Source organism: Staurois parvus, unplaced genomic scaffold (assembly GCF_062004578.1).
Source record: "Staurois parvus isolate SC_StPar_1 unplaced genomic scaffold, SC_StPar_1.0 ptg000548l, whole genome shotgun sequence".
Taxonomy (NCBI): domain Eukaryota; kingdom Metazoa; phylum Chordata; class Amphibia; order Anura; family Ranidae; genus Staurois; species Staurois parvus.
Window position 1 is genome coordinate 6,118,693 of NW_028318344.1, and position 21,360 is coordinate 6,140,052.

Sequence of the window (21,360 nt, forward strand, 5' to 3'; positions counted from 1 at the left end):
TAGTGTATGCTTATGGTTTATCAGGGATAACGCACTATGTAAATTTTCTTTTCTTTTGAGGTTTACTTTGTTTGTGGGAGCCACTTGGAAGGCTTAAACACCAGGATTTTTGGAATTGCCACTTTGTGACTGTATAATTTTTTGAAGGACACAATTATATGTTTTATGCACTGATTTGTATTTGGACACTTTTTTTGATATTTGTAGGTAGCACATGATTATTTACAGATTGATACATTTTTAGGGGTGAAGGTGTTTATTTATTGGACACTTTTTTTGATATTTGTAGGTAGCACATGATTATTTACAGATTGATACATTTTTAGGGGTGAAGGTGTTTATTTATTGGGTATAATTCTGGATGTAGACTTTATTTAGGGGATACCGTAATTTTAGACACTACTTTTATATAATTGTAATACATGAAATCCTTTAAAGTGTTACTAAACCCAGGACCCTGCATTCACTAAATCCGGTCTCCCACAGTACACAGAACATGGAAATGCAATTATTTTAGTAAATATAAACTACTAAATACCTTTTCCCATCAGCAGTATTGTATATGGCAGTCTTGTGAATTCTATCAGTGTCCAGCTAAGCACTGGTTAAAACATGTATGAGGAGTTTTCATTCTGCTCTGACTGTCCTATGAGGCTGCATAACCCCTGACCCTCCTTCTGGACATATATATCAAACATAGTGTAGTGCTACTCCAAGAAAGCCTTAGAATATGAATCACCATTTACAAAAAATAAATAAACAAAATATTTGTTCATTTGATTAGAATTTTTTTTTGTGAATGGTGATTCACATTTTAAGGTTTTCTTGGAATAGTTCTAGACTGTTTTTGTTTGATTTAATGTTATAGGTGTAAAGAGATAAGCAGGGATAAGTTTGACTTTATATATATATATATATATATATATATATATATACACCTTTAGAAATATATTCAGAGGTGTAAAGTGGGAGCAGCAACTCAAAATTGAAAGGCGTATGGTAATTGAGGTAGCAGCGCATAAGATACATCGGGTTAAAATACATTATAATACTAAAAGGGGGCTCAAACGGTGAGAGGCCATGTGGCCCAGCTTAATGTCAAGAAAATTCAAGGTTTGCATAAAAATTTCATCTGCCAATAATTCTAGTCCTGCTGATGATTTTTGACATGCAGTGTTCACCGGGATCCACCTCTGCTTCTGTTTTTCTCATCGAATGCTCAGTGTAATTCTTGCAGGGTTTGTGACAAATTTACTTTAAGATTTCCACTATGCCCTATTTACATGTGAACCATATTTTGCCAACCTGGAAGTGTACAGTTTGGAGAAGGGTGATGTGAAATGACCAAATAACATTCCCCAGTGCAATAGCAGAAGAACAATGGTTTCTGTGACAAAAAAAAAAAAAAACTTAAAGGAAAAAAAATACTACCAAACAACCTCAAAATAAAAGAAATTGCCAATGGAAACACATTCCTCATATACAGTAGATAGTTTCTATGCAGGGGCGGACTGACCATTTGGAAACTCTGGCACTGCCCGAGGGCCCGGGGTCAGTAGGGGGCCCCTGAGATGCCCCTGGTACCTTTTTCATTGGCTTTTTTGAGTTTCAGGATACAGGGGCCCCATGATCCCCTATTGCCCGGGGGCCCCATGAGTTGTCAGTCCGCCCCTGTTTCTATGTAAATACAGAGGTTTAGAGGAAGGCCTCTCCTACAGCTGTAAGGCTGATCACACACACAGGATGCTTTTTCTGTAAAACACAATGAAGATTCCATATCTTTACATTATCAGTATAATCAAAAGGGATGAAATGATGGCAGCATACACATCGTAATTGTTCAGGGTTATTACTAAACATAAATCATTACTTCCAAATGGTGGTGCTTTGAACAGCAGCAGATATCTTTAAGATTGTAATTGCCTTGTATTGTAAAAGAGTGCCTGCGCTGACAGCATATGCCAAAATCGCCTATATGTACAGAGTGCTTTTATAAAGCTGGAAAGCTTACTAGTTGTGTTAATTATATCTTTATCAAACAGTACAAAATTAATAAATACATAAATTACCATATCGTGGCAATCTGCAAGAAGCTGAAAAACTCCTTGTTTTCACCTGCTTTGCCAGCAGAGTTGCCATCTTGTTCTGACAACATAAAGGAACAGATAGCAGAGTAAGGGTGGGGTAATAGTGGCCTAGATAGAACACCAAACAGTTTTTTCTTGGCTGCGGGACACTGACACCTGCACTGGATGCCAATGTTACCCTCTCCTTGGAGCAACAGGAGGAGCCCCTCATTTAAATCAGTGTCCCACCTTTGTTCTGGCAAACTACAAGAAGGAGGGGGAGCTGCATAAAGGGCAACATTAAAATTATACAATTCTTTTAAAAACGATGCTTGAGGGATGCTTTAAATCTGCACATATAGTGGCACACCGGTATGATGTACTCCAACAAAAATGACATTTAAAAAAAAAAAAAACATTGATGACAAACACTCCGAGCAACCCAGAGAGAGTCTTTGTACCTTGCTAGGTATCTCGAAGATGCAGAATGGTTCAAGGCAGATGTAGTAAGCAGAAGTGACTTGGACTAGTGACTGGGTGGACACCAAGCGGACAGTAGTCAGGACTGCCAGCAGGCAGTGACAGAGTCTGTAATCCAAGAAAAGTTCAGGGAAGTCAGAACTCTGTGTTTCCTTACTGCTGGTCAGAGGACAAGTGCCACCCTTTCTGCTGGTCAGTGAACAAGTGCCCCCCATGCTGCTGGTCAGTGGACAAGTGCCCCCCTTGTTGCTGCTGCTCAGTAGACAAGTACCCCATTACTGCTGGTCAGTGGACAAGTGCCCCCTTACTGCTGCTCAGTGGACAAGTACCACCCTTGTTGCTGCTGCTCAGTGGACAAGTACCACCCTTGTTGCTGCTGCTCAGTAGACAAGTGCCCCATTACTGCTGGTCAGTGGACAAGTGCCCCCTTACTGCTGCTCAGTGGACAAGTACCACCCTTGTTGCTGCTGCTCAGTAGACAAGTGCCCCATTACTGCTGGTCAGTGAACAAGTTCCCCCACTCCTTACTGCTGGTCAGTGGACATGTGCCCCCCTTGCTTCTGCTTAGTAGACAAGTTCCCCCCTTGCTGCTGGTCAATAAATGAGTGCCCACCTTACTGCTGGTCAGTGGACAAGTGTCCCCCTTACTGCTGGTCAGTGGACAAGTGTTCCCCTTACTGTTGGTCAGTGAATAATTGCTCCCCTTACTGCTGGTCAATGAACAAGTGCCCTCCTTACTGTTGGTCAGTAGACAAGTGCCCTCCTGATTGCTGGACAGTGGACAAGTGTTCTCCTTACAACTGGTCAGTAGACAAGTTCCCCCTTTGCTTCTGCTTGTGGACAAGTACTCCCCTTGCTGCTGGTCAGTGGATACATGCCCTTTTTGCTGCTGGTCAGTGGATACATGTGCTTTTTGCTGCTGGTCAGTGGACACATGCCCCAATTGCTGCTGCTCAGTGATGAGGTCCCAGTTCCCCCTTGTCCTGGTCCTGCATCCTAGCAACAAAGAATGTTAGACAGCAGGGGCCACCTGTGTCCTAGCAACAGACAGGCACAAAAATATGAGATAAACTGTGTTCTATATTGAATCAACATGGGATGTAGCATTTTAGCTTGAAATCCAGGATGACCGTGAATTAAATGGGATGGTAGGAAACCATACTGCTAGCTTAGGTAATAGGTCTATGGGCCTGTTGACACTCACATTAAAATGCATGGATTTTTCTGCACCAAAATATATTTCAAAAAGAATTTCAAGAAGTTCATTCCTATGTGGCTGGTTCTCATGCATGCCCTGTAGTTTAAAGTGTTTTAAAGGTAAATTACAAGGGCCCATTCACACCAACGTGGTCTGAATGTGTTATGGCAGCTATTACATTTGAATGGGCCAACAAAACATCTGAATGCACTAAACAATGTTCCTGCAATACAGATAGCATTGTGTTACCCTGCCTTGTGGAGTGCTGCAATGCAGGTACAATATGAAGGTGAGTTACACTGCCACTCAAAATGAACAAAACTGCAGAGCACCAATCCACAATAACATAAGGGCCCATTTACATCCCGGGCCCTTAGCGAATGACATTGTGCTTCCTTTGGGACCCATTTATAGCTACATATTTTAATATTTTAACACACATTAAAGCATGCACATGCATTTACCACTGCATGAAGTGGTGCACCTGTGAAATATGTATTGACCAGAAATCACACTCGTGTGCATTAAAGGGCTTATTGATCACAATGGCAGCACTTGATATGTATTGAAAATTGTGTCAATGTGCATTGATCACATCTGTAAGCTTTGACAATACAAGTAAACATGCTTGAAAACGTGCATGAAAAGTTGTGAATTCTGCATAAGTGTTTAGCCATCACAGAGGAAAACAAGCTCCACTTGAATGGGACAGCAGACAACACACATTCTGTTTAATTGTGGCTAGAGGTTGGAATGGTTAACGCCTCTGTCAGGTTTTGATTGCCTTTTGTGTCCCTACTGGGGAGGTTTTCCTTCACTTCCAGTCAGGACAAGGAGTAGTAGGAAACCTCCCCAAAGGCGAAAGACAAAAACACACTTTTATCACAGCGCAGAAGAGGTAAAACTTGTAATGTTGGTATTGCTACCTGTTCCTTGCTGTTCTAGAGACAACTTCATTGCATTTTATGTGGTCATCGCAGGGACCGGATGTGACATTTTAATTCCCGGTATGCCCACAGCGTAGCACTATGGTGTTGAGTCACATAGCCATTCACACTAGAGCACGTTCTGAAATGTCCTAACTTGCACTCTCCTGGGTCGCAGACCAGTTGACTCGGTCTTTACAGAATAGTAGAAGAAATAAAACGTGTGTGTTGCGCTGCTGCAGAAAATGAATGACAGGAAGCTGCAGCAGGGGATTAACATAAAATTTTGCTTAAAAATTGGCGAGTGAAACTTTAGCTTTCTTACAATAAACTTATGGTGAACATTCCATGAAGAAATCTTGTTTTTGAAAGGCAAAGGCAGTTTAAGTAAGGGCGGGACGAATTCCACCTTGACACCAGAACATGGTACAACCAACATTGTTACTTGTAAATTCTGAAAAGGTTATGGAAATCTGTTTAAAAGAGACAACCCGAACTCTGACCTGACATGTTGATTCTCCACCACGACAATGCTCCTGCACATGATGTGTTAAGGGTTTGCAAGTTCCAGGCCCAGAAATCTATACTTGGTCAACCACCTTATTTCCGAGACTTAGCACCCTGTCACTTTGGCTGTTTCAAAAATTAAAAAATGCCTTAAATGGGAACATAATTGATGACATTCCGGAAATCCAGTGTGCTGTGACAAAGATACTGTGCTGCGTTTCGGAAAACGAATTCCAGGAATGTTTCTGGCAGTGGCACAGTCCTCTAGAAAGGTGCAGCACTTCACAAGGGGATTACTTTGAAGGTGACAACAGCCGCCAGTGTATAGGTAAGCAAACAGTTTTTTAAAGTCCATTCTGGGAATTCTATTGTCACACCTCATATATTTTGGCTGGAGTTAAGCTTTAGGTTTGCAATCTTCACAATATTCCTGTAGTAGACGCATGTTCCATAATAAACGGGGACAGGGGAATGGGTGTAGTTGCTCTATTAGTAATCAGTAGCGGTAAGAGCATAGTTCCAGTACAAAGCCTAACAAATTGCTGAATTCAGGCTTGTGTGTAAAACATTTACAATGTGAGCAGCTGAAGGTCAAAGACGTGGTGTGTGCAGTGCGCATTCTATTCCTGAACTGTGTGATTCTATGAATGCAAATTACTGCAACAGAGAAGATCTAAAATACAGTAAAATATGTACATTTCACACTGTATGAGGCCTATCCTAGTGCTCATAATGGTCATCCACACTATGGTTGTTGTATGAAGTTAGGATGCAAGATAGGTAAAGGTGAAGTCCAAGCAAACTGCTAAACACACACATGAAATACCGATATGGGTATTGTTTTACCTGCCAAAGGATTTGTGTTTCTGTCTACCCAGTCCTGAGATTTATGCAGCTATGCCACACATGCCAGCCCTGTCTGGAAGGGTAAAAGCCTTGATTTGTATTTCTTGCAATCAAGTAACCCTTAAATGTCTTGTCCCTCATGCGTATAAATCTACCTTTCTTTGAAGCATGATCCGGGTTCATATCGAGCTTCAAAGACTACTGACAGGAGGTGAGGAAGTGATGTGATGCCCACTCATTGCCTTTTCTAACCCAATTTTTCCTGGCAAATTGCTGCAACCATGTGCATTGTGACTGCAGGGCATTTGTGGTGCTTCCCTGTTTGCCTGAATGTGTCGTATTCGATGGGCTTGCTACCTGCCAATCACTACATGACAGACAAAAAAATCAGTGAGACAAAGTGATGTAACTTCTTCCTCTAGGGCTCATTCACGCTACATTCCTTGATCTGCAAAGATCGACAAAGGCTTAACACCACAATGGCTCATAGAAAACAATTGTTTTCTATATGCCCTGTTCACACCTTGTGCCCATATCACCATGTACTGTGGTTCATAGCCACTTTAAGACCAGGTTTTTTCTGACACTTTTTGTTTACATGTTAAAATCAGTAATTTTTGTTAGAAAATTACTTAGAATCTATTTACTTGGTGTAACACCATTTTTTATATTTTACCAAAAAATAAGTATTATATAGTTTGTGTGCACTAAAACTCATTAAAGTGTATTTTTACCATAAAATGTGTGTTTAAAAAGAATGCTGTGCATGTGACATAAACAATTGCAACACCCACCATTTTATTTCTTAGGGCCACTGCTTAAAAAAAAAAATTGTATATATATATATATATATATATATATATATATATATATATATATATACAGTTGTGTTCAAAATAATAGCAGTGTGTTGAAAAAAGTGAATAAAGCTCAAAATCCTTCTAATAGCTTTTATTTCCATACACACAAATGCATAGGGAACACTACACATTCTATTCCAAATCAAAACATGGAGAAAAATATATCAAATTTGTGTTGTTCCTCTAAAAAAATGAAGAAAAGTGAATATTAGACTGTTCAAAAAAATAGCAGTGTTTGTATTCTTCGTTACAAACTCAAACATTCACTATATAAACTGAAAAATGTTTGAAGATTTTGCTTTCCTTTGAATCACTTAATTAATATTTAGTTGTATAAGCACTGTTTCTGAGAACTGCTGTACATCTGTGTTGCATGGAGACAACCAACTTCTGGCACCTGTGAACAGGTATTCCAGCCCAGGATGATTGGACTACATTCCACAGTTCTTCTCTATTTCTTGGTTTTGCCTCAGAAACTGCATTTTTGATGTCACCCCACAAGTTTTCTATTGGATTAAGATCCGGGGATTGGGCTGGCCCCTCCATAACGTCAATCTTGTTGGTCTGGAACCAAGATGTTGCACGTTTACTGGTGTGTTTGGGGTCGTTGTCTTGTTGGAACACCCATTTCAAGGGCATTTCCTCTTCAGAATAAGGCAGCATGACCTCTTCAAGTATTCTGATGTATTCAAACTGATCCATGATCCCTGGTATGTGATAAATAGGCCCAACACCGTAGTATGAGAAACATCCCCATATCATGATGCTTGCGCAACCATGCTTCACTGTCTTCACAGTGTACTGTGGCTTGAATTCAGTGTTTGGGGGTCGTCTGACAAACTGTCTCCGGCCACTAGACCCAAAAAGAGCAATCTTACTTTCATCAGTCCACAAAATGTTGCGCCATTTCTCTTTAGGCCAGTCAATGTGCTCTTTGGCAAATTGTAACCTCTTCAGCACATTTTTTTCAACAGTGGGACTTTGCGGGGGCTTCTTGCAGATAGCTTGGCTTCACATAGGCGTCTTCTAATTGTAACAGTACTCACAGGTAACTTTAGACCTTCTTTGATCTTCCTGGAGCTGATTGTTGGCTGAGTCCTTGCCATTTTGGCTATTCTTCTATCCATTCGAATGGTAGCTTTTCGCTTTCTTCCACGTCTTTCAGGTTTTAGTTGCCATTTTAAAGCATTTGCGATCATTTTAGCTGAGCAGCCTATCATTTTCTGCACTTCTTTATATGTTTTCTCCTCTCCAATCAACTTTTTAATCAAGGTACGCTGTTCTTCTAAACAATGTCTGGAACGACCCATTTTCCTCAGAATTTCAGAGAGAAATGTACTGTAACCAGCATGTACAACATTTGCTGCCTTCCTTCCTTAAATAAGGGCAATAATTGCCACCTGTTTCTCAAAGAATGAATGACCTCACTAATAGAACTCCACACTGCTATCATTCTGAACATGCCCCTTTCAATTAGTGATTCAATTACACAGAATCAGCAGCATGCATGTCATGACTGTTGGGTCTGTTGGATGTCTATTACTCTACTACACCTGCTACTAAATTATTTGCCATGTAGACATAACATTGCTACCAAAAACAGTGATTGATCAGGTTAGTGATGTCTGACTGCTATTATTTTGAACACAACTATATATGTTTGTAGGTTCTACGTAATTTTTACATGTAGGAGAGAAATGTCAGAATTGACCCCTGCAGGGAAGTATTTAAAACTGCACACGCTCGTGGTCTGACGCCAAACTACAGTATGTAAAAATATCCATAGGCGACAGATTAAAAGCCTTTACAGATTACCAGTTTAGAATTGTACAGGGGGTCTGGTGCTAGAATTATTGCTCTAGCTCTGACATAAACGGCAATACCTGTATGGCGTGATCACTGTTTATGTCTGTGTGTGGGGCCTGTTAATGCGTTCACCTTTGCACACGAGTATCTGGGGGGGGGGTTCAGGGGGGCTTTAAAAAACTATTTTTTTATTTTATTATTTGTTTGATTTTTTTTTTTACACTGTCTGTTTACATTTTTTAGCACACAGTCGGTGTGATCAGATGCTTTACAAATATAAAAATGTCACTATTTATATGCAGTGAAACCTGAAGCTACAAAATACTCGTCGCATTTCGGTTTCATATACTACAGAGATGATCGGGGAGAAAAGCTGATTGCCTTCTGAATAAGAAGATACCGGGGTGATGCCTGTAGCTGCAGGCATCATTCCAGTATACCGCTGGAAACTGCCGACGTACATGTACGTTAGGTGGTCTTCAAGTGAATGCTCATAAAAAACAATTGCCCTGTTCACACCATAATGTTGCACTGAAGTGAGATGCATAGCTCCATTATATGCAGCACAACTCACTGCTTTGCATATCACTGCACTGCATCGTGTCACATGTGCTGTGGTTCATAGAGTTAAATGAAGAGTCATTTTGTGACATTTCAATAAAGTTAAAAAAAGAAACAGTAAATAAACAGTGCAATGCGTTATAACAGTGCATTGCAAAGCCCCTACACAACGTTCACCAGTATGCACATGTTTTAGCGTGTATACTGGTGTCTACGGGTCCTTGCTCTACATTTGTCTCTCTAATCTATCACTATATCATTGTTACTATCTCTCACTGTTTTCAGAACCAAATTTCATAACAGTGCATGGAGCAGTGTGACTTCAGTCCTGTCCAACTTACTCTCTTCTCATTTGTTAGCAGATGCACCCATATGGAAGAAAAATATATTTGAAATATATTTTAAAAATATTCTTCCCAAATATGTTGCCATATATTTGAAATACTACAATTTTGGCCATATTCAATATATTTCAATATATACTTCAATATATATATTCCTAGATTGTAAGCTCCGACGATCAAGCCCTCCTTTCCCTCTTGTATTGAACTGTATTGTTGCTGTATTGTCTCCCATTATATTGTAAAGCGCTGAGCAAACTGTTGGCGCTATATAAATCCTGTATAATTATATATATATAAAAAATATATATATATCTACTGCATGTTGAAATATGTTTTTATTACAAAATATAAGAAAAGTATTTAGAAAAATACATTTCAAATATACTGTATGTCTTTAACCGCCTCCCGCCCGCCATATAATGAAATGACGGGTGCAAGGCGGTTCTCTCATTCTGGAAGGATGTCATATGACGTCCTCCTACTCTAACCGTGCTTGCGTGGCTCCGGGAGCGCGCAGCACAGTGATAGGTGGTGCGCTGTATCCCTCGGACACAGCGGATCACCGATAAACGGAAAGAGCCGAAGACGTCAGCTCTGTCATGTGATCTGCTGTGTCCAATCACAGCTGATTGCATGTAAATAAGGAAATGCCGGTTATCAGCATTTCTCTCCTCACGAGCTGTACTGCAGCTCATGAGGAGAGGAGAGCCGGTAATCGGCATTCCTCAGAGGGGACATGTACACTGATCATCAGGGCACTGATGATCAGTGTGCCCTGATGATCAGTGTAGCCCGAGGAGAGCCACCTGTCAGTGTTCATCAATGCCACCTGTCAGTGCCCATCAATGCCACCTGCCAGTGCCCATCAGTGCACATCAATGCCACATATCAGTGCTCATATGAACTGCCTTTCAGTGCCACCTGTCAGTGCCAGTCAGTGCTACCTATCAATGCCAGTCAGTGCCGCCTATCAGTTCTGCCAATCATTGCTGCCAATCAGTGCTGCCTATCAGTGCCAGTCAGTGCCACCTATCAGTGCCAGTCAGTGCCGCCTGTCAGTGCTGCCTATCAATGCCGCCTAACAGTGCCAGTCAGTGCCACCTATCAGTGCCAGTCAGTGCCGCCTATCAGTGCCACCTATCATTGCCGACTATCAGTGCCATATATGAGTGCTGCCTTTCAGTGCCCATCAGTGATGCCTGTCAGTTGCCCATCAGTGCCACCTACCAGTTCCTCCTCATCAGTGCCCATCAGTGCCGCTTATCAGTGCAGCCTATCATTGCCCATCACTGTAGCCTCATTAGCGTACATCAGTGAAGAAGAAAAATCACTTATTTACAACATTTTATAACAGAAACTAAGAAAAAAACTTTTTTTTCCTAAATTTTCAGTTGTTTTTGGTTTGTTTAGCAAAAAATAAAAAACCCAGAGATGATTAAATACTACCAAAAGAAAGCTTATCTGTCTCAAAAAAAATTATAAAAATTTCATATGGGTACAGTGTTGCATGACCGCACAATTGTCATTCAAAGTGTGACAGCACTGAAAGCTGAAAATTGGCCTGGGCAGGAAGGGGGTATAAGTGCCCTGTAGAAATGTGGTTAAAAATACAAATCTACATTTTTGGAATGCATTTACAAATATATGTAAAAATATATGTTAAAATGACTTTGTTTCATGTTAAAAAAAATCTGAAGTATATATTTAAAAAATATATTCTTCAGATTTATTTAACATATAAAAAAGCAATTTTAACATATATTTTTAGATATATTTGTAAAAAACATTTTTAAAAATACATTTCAAATATACTGGATGTCTTTAAAAACACAAATCTACATTTTTGGAATGCATTTACAAATATATGTAAAAATATATGTTAACATTACTTTTTTATATGTTAAATAAATCTGAACAATATATTTTTTAAAATATATATTTTTTAAATATATTCTTCAGATTTGTTTTAACATATAAAAAAGTAAGTCATTTTAACATATATTTTTACATATATTTGTAAATGCATTCCAAAAATGTAGATTTGTGTTTTTAAAGACATCCAGTATATTTGAAATGTATTTTTAAAAATGTTTTTTCATATATTTTGTAATATATATATATATATTGAAATATATTTTGAAATATATTGAATATGGCCAAAATTGTAGTATTTCAAATATATGGCAATATATTTGGGAAGAATATTTTAAACATATATTTCAAACATGTTTTTCTTCCATGTGGACAATTTTTAAAACAGAAAAGCAGGGAGAGAGGGAGCATTAGGTTGGGATAGAATTGCCCTATAAATTCTGAAGGACCCTCTGCACACTGGTATATACCCTTTCAAGCAGTTTGTTTGTTGTATTGTTGGGTCAGTAGCCAGACCTGAACCTTGTAGCTCTCCCCATTGTGTCTTTTCCCCTATGCTAGCATTGTGTCCACAGTAGCATTTGCGTAGGCAAGGCAGAGTAGGACTGGCCATAGAGGGATTACTTTGACGCATTTGGCCAGCTTAAGCATGTATTGCAATATGTGTGAACCAAATATCCCTATTTATTGCATAGTCTGCTGGAAAGGGTATATACCAGTGTGCAGAGGGTCCTTCAGAATTTCTAGTATTAATATGTGGTTACACCCCTTTAGCACCTGATGGATAAATGCATGTACTAGCTGTTGGGTTTTGAGCACAGGGATCTCTTGTTTGTAGAATTGCCCTATAACACACCTGGGTCACAATATAACACACAAAGTAAGAACATCCTGTGAGGAAGCGATTGAGTCACTTCCCTCAAATGGCACCACTGCTTCCTTTCCATCTCCTCTAAAGCTGGTGAACAAATTAGGCAACAAGGTATATGGATGAAATGAAAAAATGGATAATGCAAACGTAACACAAATTGGTAAGCAAATTTATATCTTGAAATATCAGAATGTTTGTGTTAAAAAAAGATAGCTTTGCTTAAATATGTAATTACTTATGTTTTTCAAAAGGACAATATAAATTTTTTCCAGCTAATACTTTCCACAACCCTGTACACAATGTCAAGTCAAGCTTTGAAGGGCTTTACAAAGATATGAAAGGATATTACCAATGACACTTCTCATAACCTTGACATGTCGAATGACTTTTTAGTTGAATTCATGTTTATTTACAGATGATGAAGTTTGATATGGGAAGGGATTTAGTATTAGCAGAAGACAGAAGAACTTAGGGTCAGGTAGCTGCTACTAAAAATAACATTTGGGATGCATCAGAACACAGGCTTCTATAGAATCCCCTTATACAGGGTGGTAATAGGTGCATGGAATTTGCAGATCAAAAAATCCATAAAGTATGCTCAGAACGCGTCGCACTTCTATGATGTTAGACGCCGACGCCACCGCTCTGAACTTCACAGTGGGTTACTACAGCGAATCAACCCGGCGCTTTCCTTCCTCTTTAGCGCTCCCTACCGTCCCACTTTGACACACTATATTGCAGTTTACCAGCTTGGCGATGAGGAGGACTGTACATCCTTTTATCATGAGCCTGTTTATAACTATGAACATGTGAATTGCCTGCTTACATTTTAACCGTTAAACTTGTATTACAGTCTACACTCAGAGGTGCTGTGTTTTTTCCTGTTTCAATAGAATCCCCACGTTTCCATCATGTAAACCTAGACAAAGCATGTTATAGGACTGCTGAAAAAAAGATTCATCGGTGGGCAACTTTGGTTACTAAAGCATAATAGACACTTGGGGGAGATTTACTAAAACTGAAAACTGGTGTAGTTGTGCATGGCAGCCAATCAGTTTCTAACTTCAGCTTGTTCAGTTAAGCTTTGACAATAAACCCTCAAAGCTGATTGGTTTCAATCCCCCCAAGAGTTTGCTGTGCAACACTAAGTGCCGGTTCACATATATGCGGATTGTAAAAAGTATGCAGCGCTGGTAAACTTAAAACAAGCAATCATCTAAACCAAAGTGCTGAATCCCAGTGAAGTGGGATGTGTAAAGTGACAAGTGTAATAAAGTCAGTAAACTTGTGATGAAGAATATCCGTGACTCCTGTGATAGTGGAAATGGATATATATTGCACTAACCAGATAGCACAATCACTTGCGCATGGAGTATATAAGACCTACTCTTAGTTTTCTGGACCTGGAACACTTTTTTTTGTCCCTTTGAAAAAGTGTCCGAACACAAAACGCGTTAAGGAGGTGCCCCAATCACTGTGTACACACCGCATGGCCTTTATGGATGGCCAGCGGCCATCTTAGAATTCTATGTAAGTCTGATTCACCCTTTTTATGCTGTTTTTGACTAATAAAGAAATATTACACCATTGGAGGCTTTCTCTTGGGCTGTTTTTCCTTGTAAGCCCCCCTTTTTGAAGGTGACACCTGCTGACCTGTGGCTTGGTATTGTACATGTCCAGTACACTGGTGGTGCGGATTCAGTGCAGTTTGAAAAAGAGTCCTGTACGATTTCTAAGCAGAACAGTTAGGTGCAGGTGTGGATTACAGGCTATTGACTTCTGAGGGAACCGTTTATAAATCGCATATGTGTGAACAGGATAATCCGCTCCTGGACCTGATGTAAACCTGACATGAACTGGTGAACAACTACTGTGTCAATTAGCTGTAAAAGCAGAGCTTCAATCTGCACTGCACATGTGTGAATCCGATCTAAATCCTACAAAAACGTGTTGTCTAAGCTCAGTGGACTTTTTAGAAAGGTGGCACTCACAATACAGAGTTTTCCCCCCATGCAAGATCAAAGACCTTTATAGCAAGAAAGTTAATGTTCTTCCAAGGTGAGTCAGGGAAAAGCATTTGGCATTAAGCTGACCTTTTTGCTTTCCACTGGCATTAGAAAATAATTCTAATGCTGATGGCATATTCAGTAAGGGCCAATGGCAGTACAATCACTATAGAATAAATTAACATGAATTAATTTTATTCTCAAAGTTATAACCACCAGCTACCATTATATCAGTGTTTCGTGTCCACAGTAAATGCTACTTTTTTTCCAATGTACAGGTACCCCCCTGTTCCAATAAAGTAGAACTAAAGGTTAAACTTTGTAAATTTTGGACAGAATAAGGGAGGGTTATAACCCCTTTTGGGTTTTGTGGGGAGGGGGGGGGGTTGCCTTCTGTGTCCTATTGGGGAGATTTCCCTGCACTTCTGTTTCATAGCCAAACAGGAAATGAGAGGAAATACCACTAAAGTGAGGGAATCCCTGGTTGTCACCAGAACCAGTGTCCGCATTGGAAAATTTCCACCCTATTATTGTTCTGGGGACAGCCCACAATTTGGGATATTCTTTTCCTTGCACTTTCGGTGATATCGGTAAATAGTACAAATAGAGAGGGTGAATCTCCCTAACGATGGCACAGATGGCAATAAGAACCTGACAGGTGTTCTAATCCCTCTACACTTTATCCAAAATGAAAAAAAAGTTTTGCCTGTAATTATTCTTTAAAGTTATCAGATTTACCACCTTCTTGTATTGCTGTAGCCTTGTTTTCTTCAGAAGCTCATCCACAAGTTCATACACCAAGTGTGCATCACCATCACTCCCAGTCCAAGATGGCCAACCCTCTCTTTTCACTAAGCCAACTTTAAATTAGGACTTTGTCTTTTTCAAAACGACCTACAGAACCAAACAGATGAGTCTGGACTGGTTGTTAACTGTATAGTCTTACTAATGCTTACATACTGGTAGATAGTATGGCTATTTTTCCATGGGCCATACTTCATAAACCTCTGAGCATTTCCAACAATAAAAATATGGTACTGGTGTGATGCCTTCGGAAACACACCAGTTTATAACTAAATAAAAGAAATAGGTGTACAACATGGCTGACATCATTGTATGCCGTACTGATGACTGTTGAGATCCACATAAACGAATACACTGCAGGTGATATTTTAAACATTTTACTCTTCAAGTCAGGAATCATAGCATCTGGAGAAAAAAAAGAGACAAGATCCGTACCTGCTTTCAGCTGATCTAAAATTTTCATGACTGCCTTAAGCTGCTGTTGGTAGCCATCTGCTTGTTTTACTGCGTCCTCTTCTTTGCCTTCAATGTTCTTAAGGATGGACCGGTGTTCCTGCTCCAGACGCACTCCCTGGGCTTTGAATTCTTCAATTTCTTTTTTGATCTGTGGAATACAGACATTTTTCACCCACCTGTATGTCTAAACCCAGAGGCTTGCTCAAAGACACAACCAGTGAAAGGTGTCATGTTTTAGTGATACATGTGTTTTGACACCGACTGTCAATAGTTACATTCACTTTAACAGTCAACACAAAGGCTACAGAAACCATATTGGAAGTAAAATGGTTATAAATCAATTTGAAAAATAAAAATAAAAAAAGTGTATATATATATATATATATATATATATATATATACATACACACATACACACACACACACGTATATACTACATATTTTTGTTTACTGTACTTAAACACCAATTTAAGGGGGGAAAAAATAAAAAACAAAAAATATATTTATTTATTTATTAACTTTTGACTTATTATCTTCTTCTTACTAACAACTGCCCTGACAACAGAACACAGCCATTAAAAGGAATAACGCGACAGAAATAGACAATTAGGGTTACTAAGTTTGTTTTCAGTAGTGATGTCCTTTTATCAATTCATGAGTCAGGATGTAAGCCATTTATCTGCAATTCACGGACAAACGTACAGATATTTGTGAATGTTTGTCAAGTTTTCTTTGTAGTCACTGTTGCTTAGTGTCATAAACTGCCACAGTAAAAATCTGTAATAGCGTACTAGGATCTGCACTTATGCAGTGCCAAAACAGCAACATTTATTGCAGTCACTCATTGTGCAACAGGGGCTTGCTTGCACTGCTGAAGGTTAACCCCTTCAATTCTGGAACATCAGTAATATCCCAGTTCATGGCTATCAAACAGATTTGTCACTAAGAAAGTCAAAACAGAGCCCTAACACCCTGTTACACTAGTGCATTTGCTACCTGCCAGTGCGCTCTAGACACTTAGGCTCCATGCACACTAGCGTTTTTTTAAGTTCCTAGAAGCTGTTATTAACATTTTTTTCTGCTCCTAGAAGCTAAATAGTGTGCTATGTGTTCATGCACACTACATTAGGCTATTATCGTTTTTTGAGCTTCAGCATCTCGGAGCAGAAAAAAAATAGTTTTTTGAGCATTTTTCCAGCAGAAAAAAACGCTAACTGCTCCTAAAAGCTACTAAAACACTCCTAACAGCTTTTTTTCTAGCTTTTTTCTACATGTACTGTAAAAACGCTAATAAAACGCTAACGCTCCTAAACACTTATAAACGCTACTATAAAATCACTATTATACCAGCATTTTTTATCCAACATTTTTTCCCAATGTGTTTTGAGCTTAACCCCTAGACGCCGAGTGCACACAAATATGCGGCCTCTTGGCGTCTGGGCCTTGACGCCGAGTGGCCGCATATTTGCATGCAATTAGAAAATACATATGTGCTGAGAGCGAGCCCTGTGCGCTCCCAGCACATAATGTCCTTGACTCACGGAAAGGTCCCAATCTCCCCTTTTCGATCGGGACCTTTTCCGATCATGTGCCAGCGAATCATGGCAGTCACATGACCCTAAAACCCCGCCCCGCTTCCTGGCTTCTGAAACTCTTAAAGGGTTGAGAGTCGCCGGCGCAAAGGGGTTAAAAAATAAAAGCACTACTGTGCGTGGAGCATAATAGCTTTCAGTAATGCTTACTGTTTCTTATTTCTTCTCACTCTCTGTGCAGTACACAAAAGATTGTCATTGTTCATACAAACAGGTATGTAGCAGTATTTGACAGCATTACCTTAAAGCAAACCAGTATAACAAAAAAAAAACTAATAACCAATCCAGAAGATAGCTCATAGGATAAGCTGTCACCACATATCATTTATTTCAGGTTTTCTTTCAAAACGCCATCCACAGCTCTACGTCTGTGTAGCAGAGATTAGTGGTCATGACCTCTCACCCATATGGCACAATATCCTGAGATATATCAGCAGCCTTGGGCATTGCCTTGTAAAGGGTACCCTTATACGTTTGTAAATAGCAACTCTGAGAATGTTTTTTTAACAAGCCGGGGGGCTGGAGGAAACCAAAAAATAAGCAAATGGTGTGTGCTGACAACTTTCAAGAGGACATGGAACTCTGAAAACTGTCAAAAAGGAGGGTAGAGAGCAAAGAACTAGTCACCAATACTGCCATTGGTTTCACTGCAGCTGATCCTTCCTCATAATTGACTTACAATGGCTTCTCTTGTGTCTCTACATGGAGACATCTATCTTAGTAGAGGAAGTGCTTTGATTTTTCATGTCAGAGCCTCCAGCAAGGAAAACATCACTACATCCCATTCCAAATCTGCCTGTGATACTTTTTATATTTGTACTAACACATTTTTAGGACAAGCTTTCAGGGTGTGCCCCCTTCTTCAAGGTCCAAGCAGTATGAAAAAGATGGATGTTACTGCAAATTTAAAAAAAAAAGTATCACGGACAGTTCTCAATTTTTTTTTGTGCACTAAAATGGCTACACTCACCTCAAGCACTCAAAATCTCCTGAGACTAGCACAGAAGTGCAGCAGTGCCTTATATCTTAAACTGCAGATATGCCGCTATAAGCCTTTGGGCACAGGAGTGCTTAGGCACCTTCACATACCATGAACTGCACTGCTACTTTTCAGGAGTAATTCAAAACAAAGTATACGTTTTTCAAGATACTGCTTAGACACAAATAACACTTCTAGCTGTTCTCTGTACATACATAGCAAATCTTCACTTTTTGAGTTCTATTTTAAAAGCGACACCCTTGAGGAAAACATTAGGAGAATTATGGGCAAACTCCACAGAAGCAATGTATCACCCCTGTTTAAATTTGTTATTGGCAATATACCACCTTATACTTCATCTGGTTGTTTGTCTCTGGATGATAAAAATGAATAGAAGGTTCCAAAATCAACATAAAAGACCTTTTGAACTATGATACCAACTGCACCCCACAGTCAGAGATCATACTGCTGAGGATACCAAGCAGTATGTAAGTATGTAAGCTATGTCCACTCTTCTTTAAAAATAGGAAAAAATCAGCTGCATTATGTTTAATAATTCAGTGAGTTGACTGAATACAGTAATGTCTACAACCCAAAACCTGCCTTCCTTTACGCGTTTCACCACTCCTGGCTTGCTCACAAGGATAGGGAATACTGGAAGAAGAGCTAATTGGAGTGCGGCTGATTTTTTCCTATTTTCAATGAAGAGTGGAGACTGACTGTGATGGTGGGCACCCAGGTTGTCCATGTGCAGGAGAGGCCAGTCTTGAGTTGAGCTATGGATCTGTGTATGGAAGCCATGTATATAGCACTATTCACTTACCATTGCATGAGAAATCCAAATCTCTGCCTCTGCACTGGCAAAAGCAGCAAGAGCAGCAAAAATGTGCAGCCTAGGAACCACACTGAAGTCCAGGAATTTAATGAAGGCCTCTGAAAAGGGGGACAGAAAGTATCTGGACTGTACCCCATAGTCATGATCCTGTGTATTTGTGGGTGTGAAAGCTAGGCCAGTGGCCTGCCAAGGTGCATTCTGCCATTCAGGTGCTGTTTAGCTACTGTAAGAGATCTATTCTGACACATTAATAGCCAACTTTGGTCTCAGCACCCCCCCCCCCCCTCCCATCCTTCCAACTGCAGCATTCCTATAGCCTTAAAAAAAAAATAACCTAAATAACTTATAAACATATCTTATGTACAAGTGTCTTCAGTCCAGTGACATCACAGGTCCTCTTCAATCTCTGCAATGGACAGATCCCAAATGCAGAAGAGAGTGGCACCGCACTCTGTAGCATGCTACCCTGATTTCACGTTGACCCATAAACAACCTGGGTTCACAGGAAGTGGGTTGAATAACGATTGGCATTATTAAACCCAGAACACAAGCAGCACTGGGGGAAGGTGAGTTTGTTGGGGATAGCACCAGAGATCAGGTGAGTATAGCAGCTTGAGCTTTCTTTGTATTTATTACTCTCGCTAGTTAGTCATTTATTTTTTTACTTTACTTCGTAAATAACTTTTATGATGGTGAATCAAATTTCTTATTATTGCCAGCTCCTTTCATACTTAATGATACTCAATGTAGAACCCCCCAAAAAAGAAAACAGTAATGTTTAGCACAAAACTAAAAAAAAAACAGGAATTATCTGTACTTTCATCTGGCATCTAGATGTGAGTTTAGGTATCAATGAAATTGGTGCCATATGTGGAAACTTAGTAGGAAGCATTTCTTCTTTGCTTTTCCAGAAAAGCACACATTTCAGCCCTACGTCAGCCCCACAACAGCCCATTATGATTTATGGACCAGATGAACAAGATTAAAGCCAAGCTTAGTAAAATATTTTTAAAAAATATTAGTTAAAGTTATCAGTTAAAGTTCTTCCATCAATGTGAAGTGTCCCTTGTGCTGACAGCTGTACATTTAGTTGAAATGTTCCATCCTCTGATCTCCCCACCCACACCTACGCAGCTGTGATCTTCTGGGGAAAACGGGTTACCAAAGGAAAAGGGACCTGTCATAGACACTCATCAAGAGCACCAACTGTGCCCTCCCTTTCCATCCCCTCCTCCATGCATAGAAGCTTTACTATAGCTTCCATCAATAAAAAAAATGATCTCTCAATGGAGGTTGGGTGGATGAACAGTCCACCCCCTCCATTCATAGATCCTTTTTCAAGCTATGATACAGCTTCTATAAATGTGGGGGAGGGGCAGGGGCGGACTGACCATTTGGAAACTCGGCACTGCCCGAGGGCCCGGGGTCAGTAGGGGGCCCCATGAGATGCCCCTGGTACCTTTCTCATAGGCTTTTTTGAGTTTGGGCAAGGACACAGGGGCCCCATTATCCCCTATTGCCCGGGGGCCCCATGAGTTGTCAGTCTGCCCCTGGGGAGGGGGCAGAAAGGATGGGCATATTTGGTGCTCTTGATGAGTGTCTGTGACAGGTCACACGGATTATGACTACGGGGGTGGGGGTGCAAATCAAATCTGCAGCCATCAGCGCAAGGGACCCTTTGTATTGAATGTATGTACTGCTAACACTGACTATTTATAATCCTTATGATGCTAGCATTAGTAAGTAGATAGTAAAGTATATCAAATTTACTTGTTTTTACTTTTTACATTTCTTCAGTTACTTCCTGGTTTCCAGGCCTAGGCAAATGATGTCATATATTCCCTGAGCCTTCAGGAGGGAAGGCGGGGTTTTCTTAGCAGCTCCTGTCTGCATGCCTGAACTAAGGGCAGATGGATTCCAGGAAGTAAATGTGATTAAGTAAGTGATTTGTCATCAAAATAAAGCATGGAGAAATGGAAGAAAGGATGGATGAGTTTGCTGTGAATATTAACCACTTCCTGTCCGGCCCATGTAGATAAACAGCCAGACTGGAGCGCTGCAGGTGGATGTTTCAAAACGTCAGAGAGAAGGAAAAATGATTGATTTTACAGCCTTTTTTTCAGTGTAAAAAAAGAAAACAAAATCTTCATCAACCCCCACAAGTAGTATAGTGTCACTATGGTGACACTGTACTGCTAGGGTGACAGTATGTTAAACAAAACAAATAATCATATAAAAATGTAAAAAAGTTTTTTGAAAAATTATAATTTTTGGTTATAAACTAATTTGGGTTATTTTTTTTTCACTAAAAAGATAGCTGAATACATTTTGGCCAAGATTTATGAAGAAAG

General features: G+C 39.8%; 1 protein-coding gene across 1 annotated transcript in view; it reads right to left on the reverse strand.

The window, feature by feature from the left end:
- The window catches only part of LOC149451143 (coiled-coil domain-containing protein 63-like), a 150,760-nt gene that overhangs the window by 57,273 nt on the left and 72,127 nt on the right, over window positions 1–21,360 (reverse strand). The window contains exon 11 of the mRNA XM_089690928.1: window positions 15,583–15,751. Within this exon, the coding sequence (XP_089547054.1) occupies window positions 15,583–15,751 (169 nt within the window). The remainder of the gene's footprint in view (window positions 1–15,582; window positions 15,752–21,360) is intronic.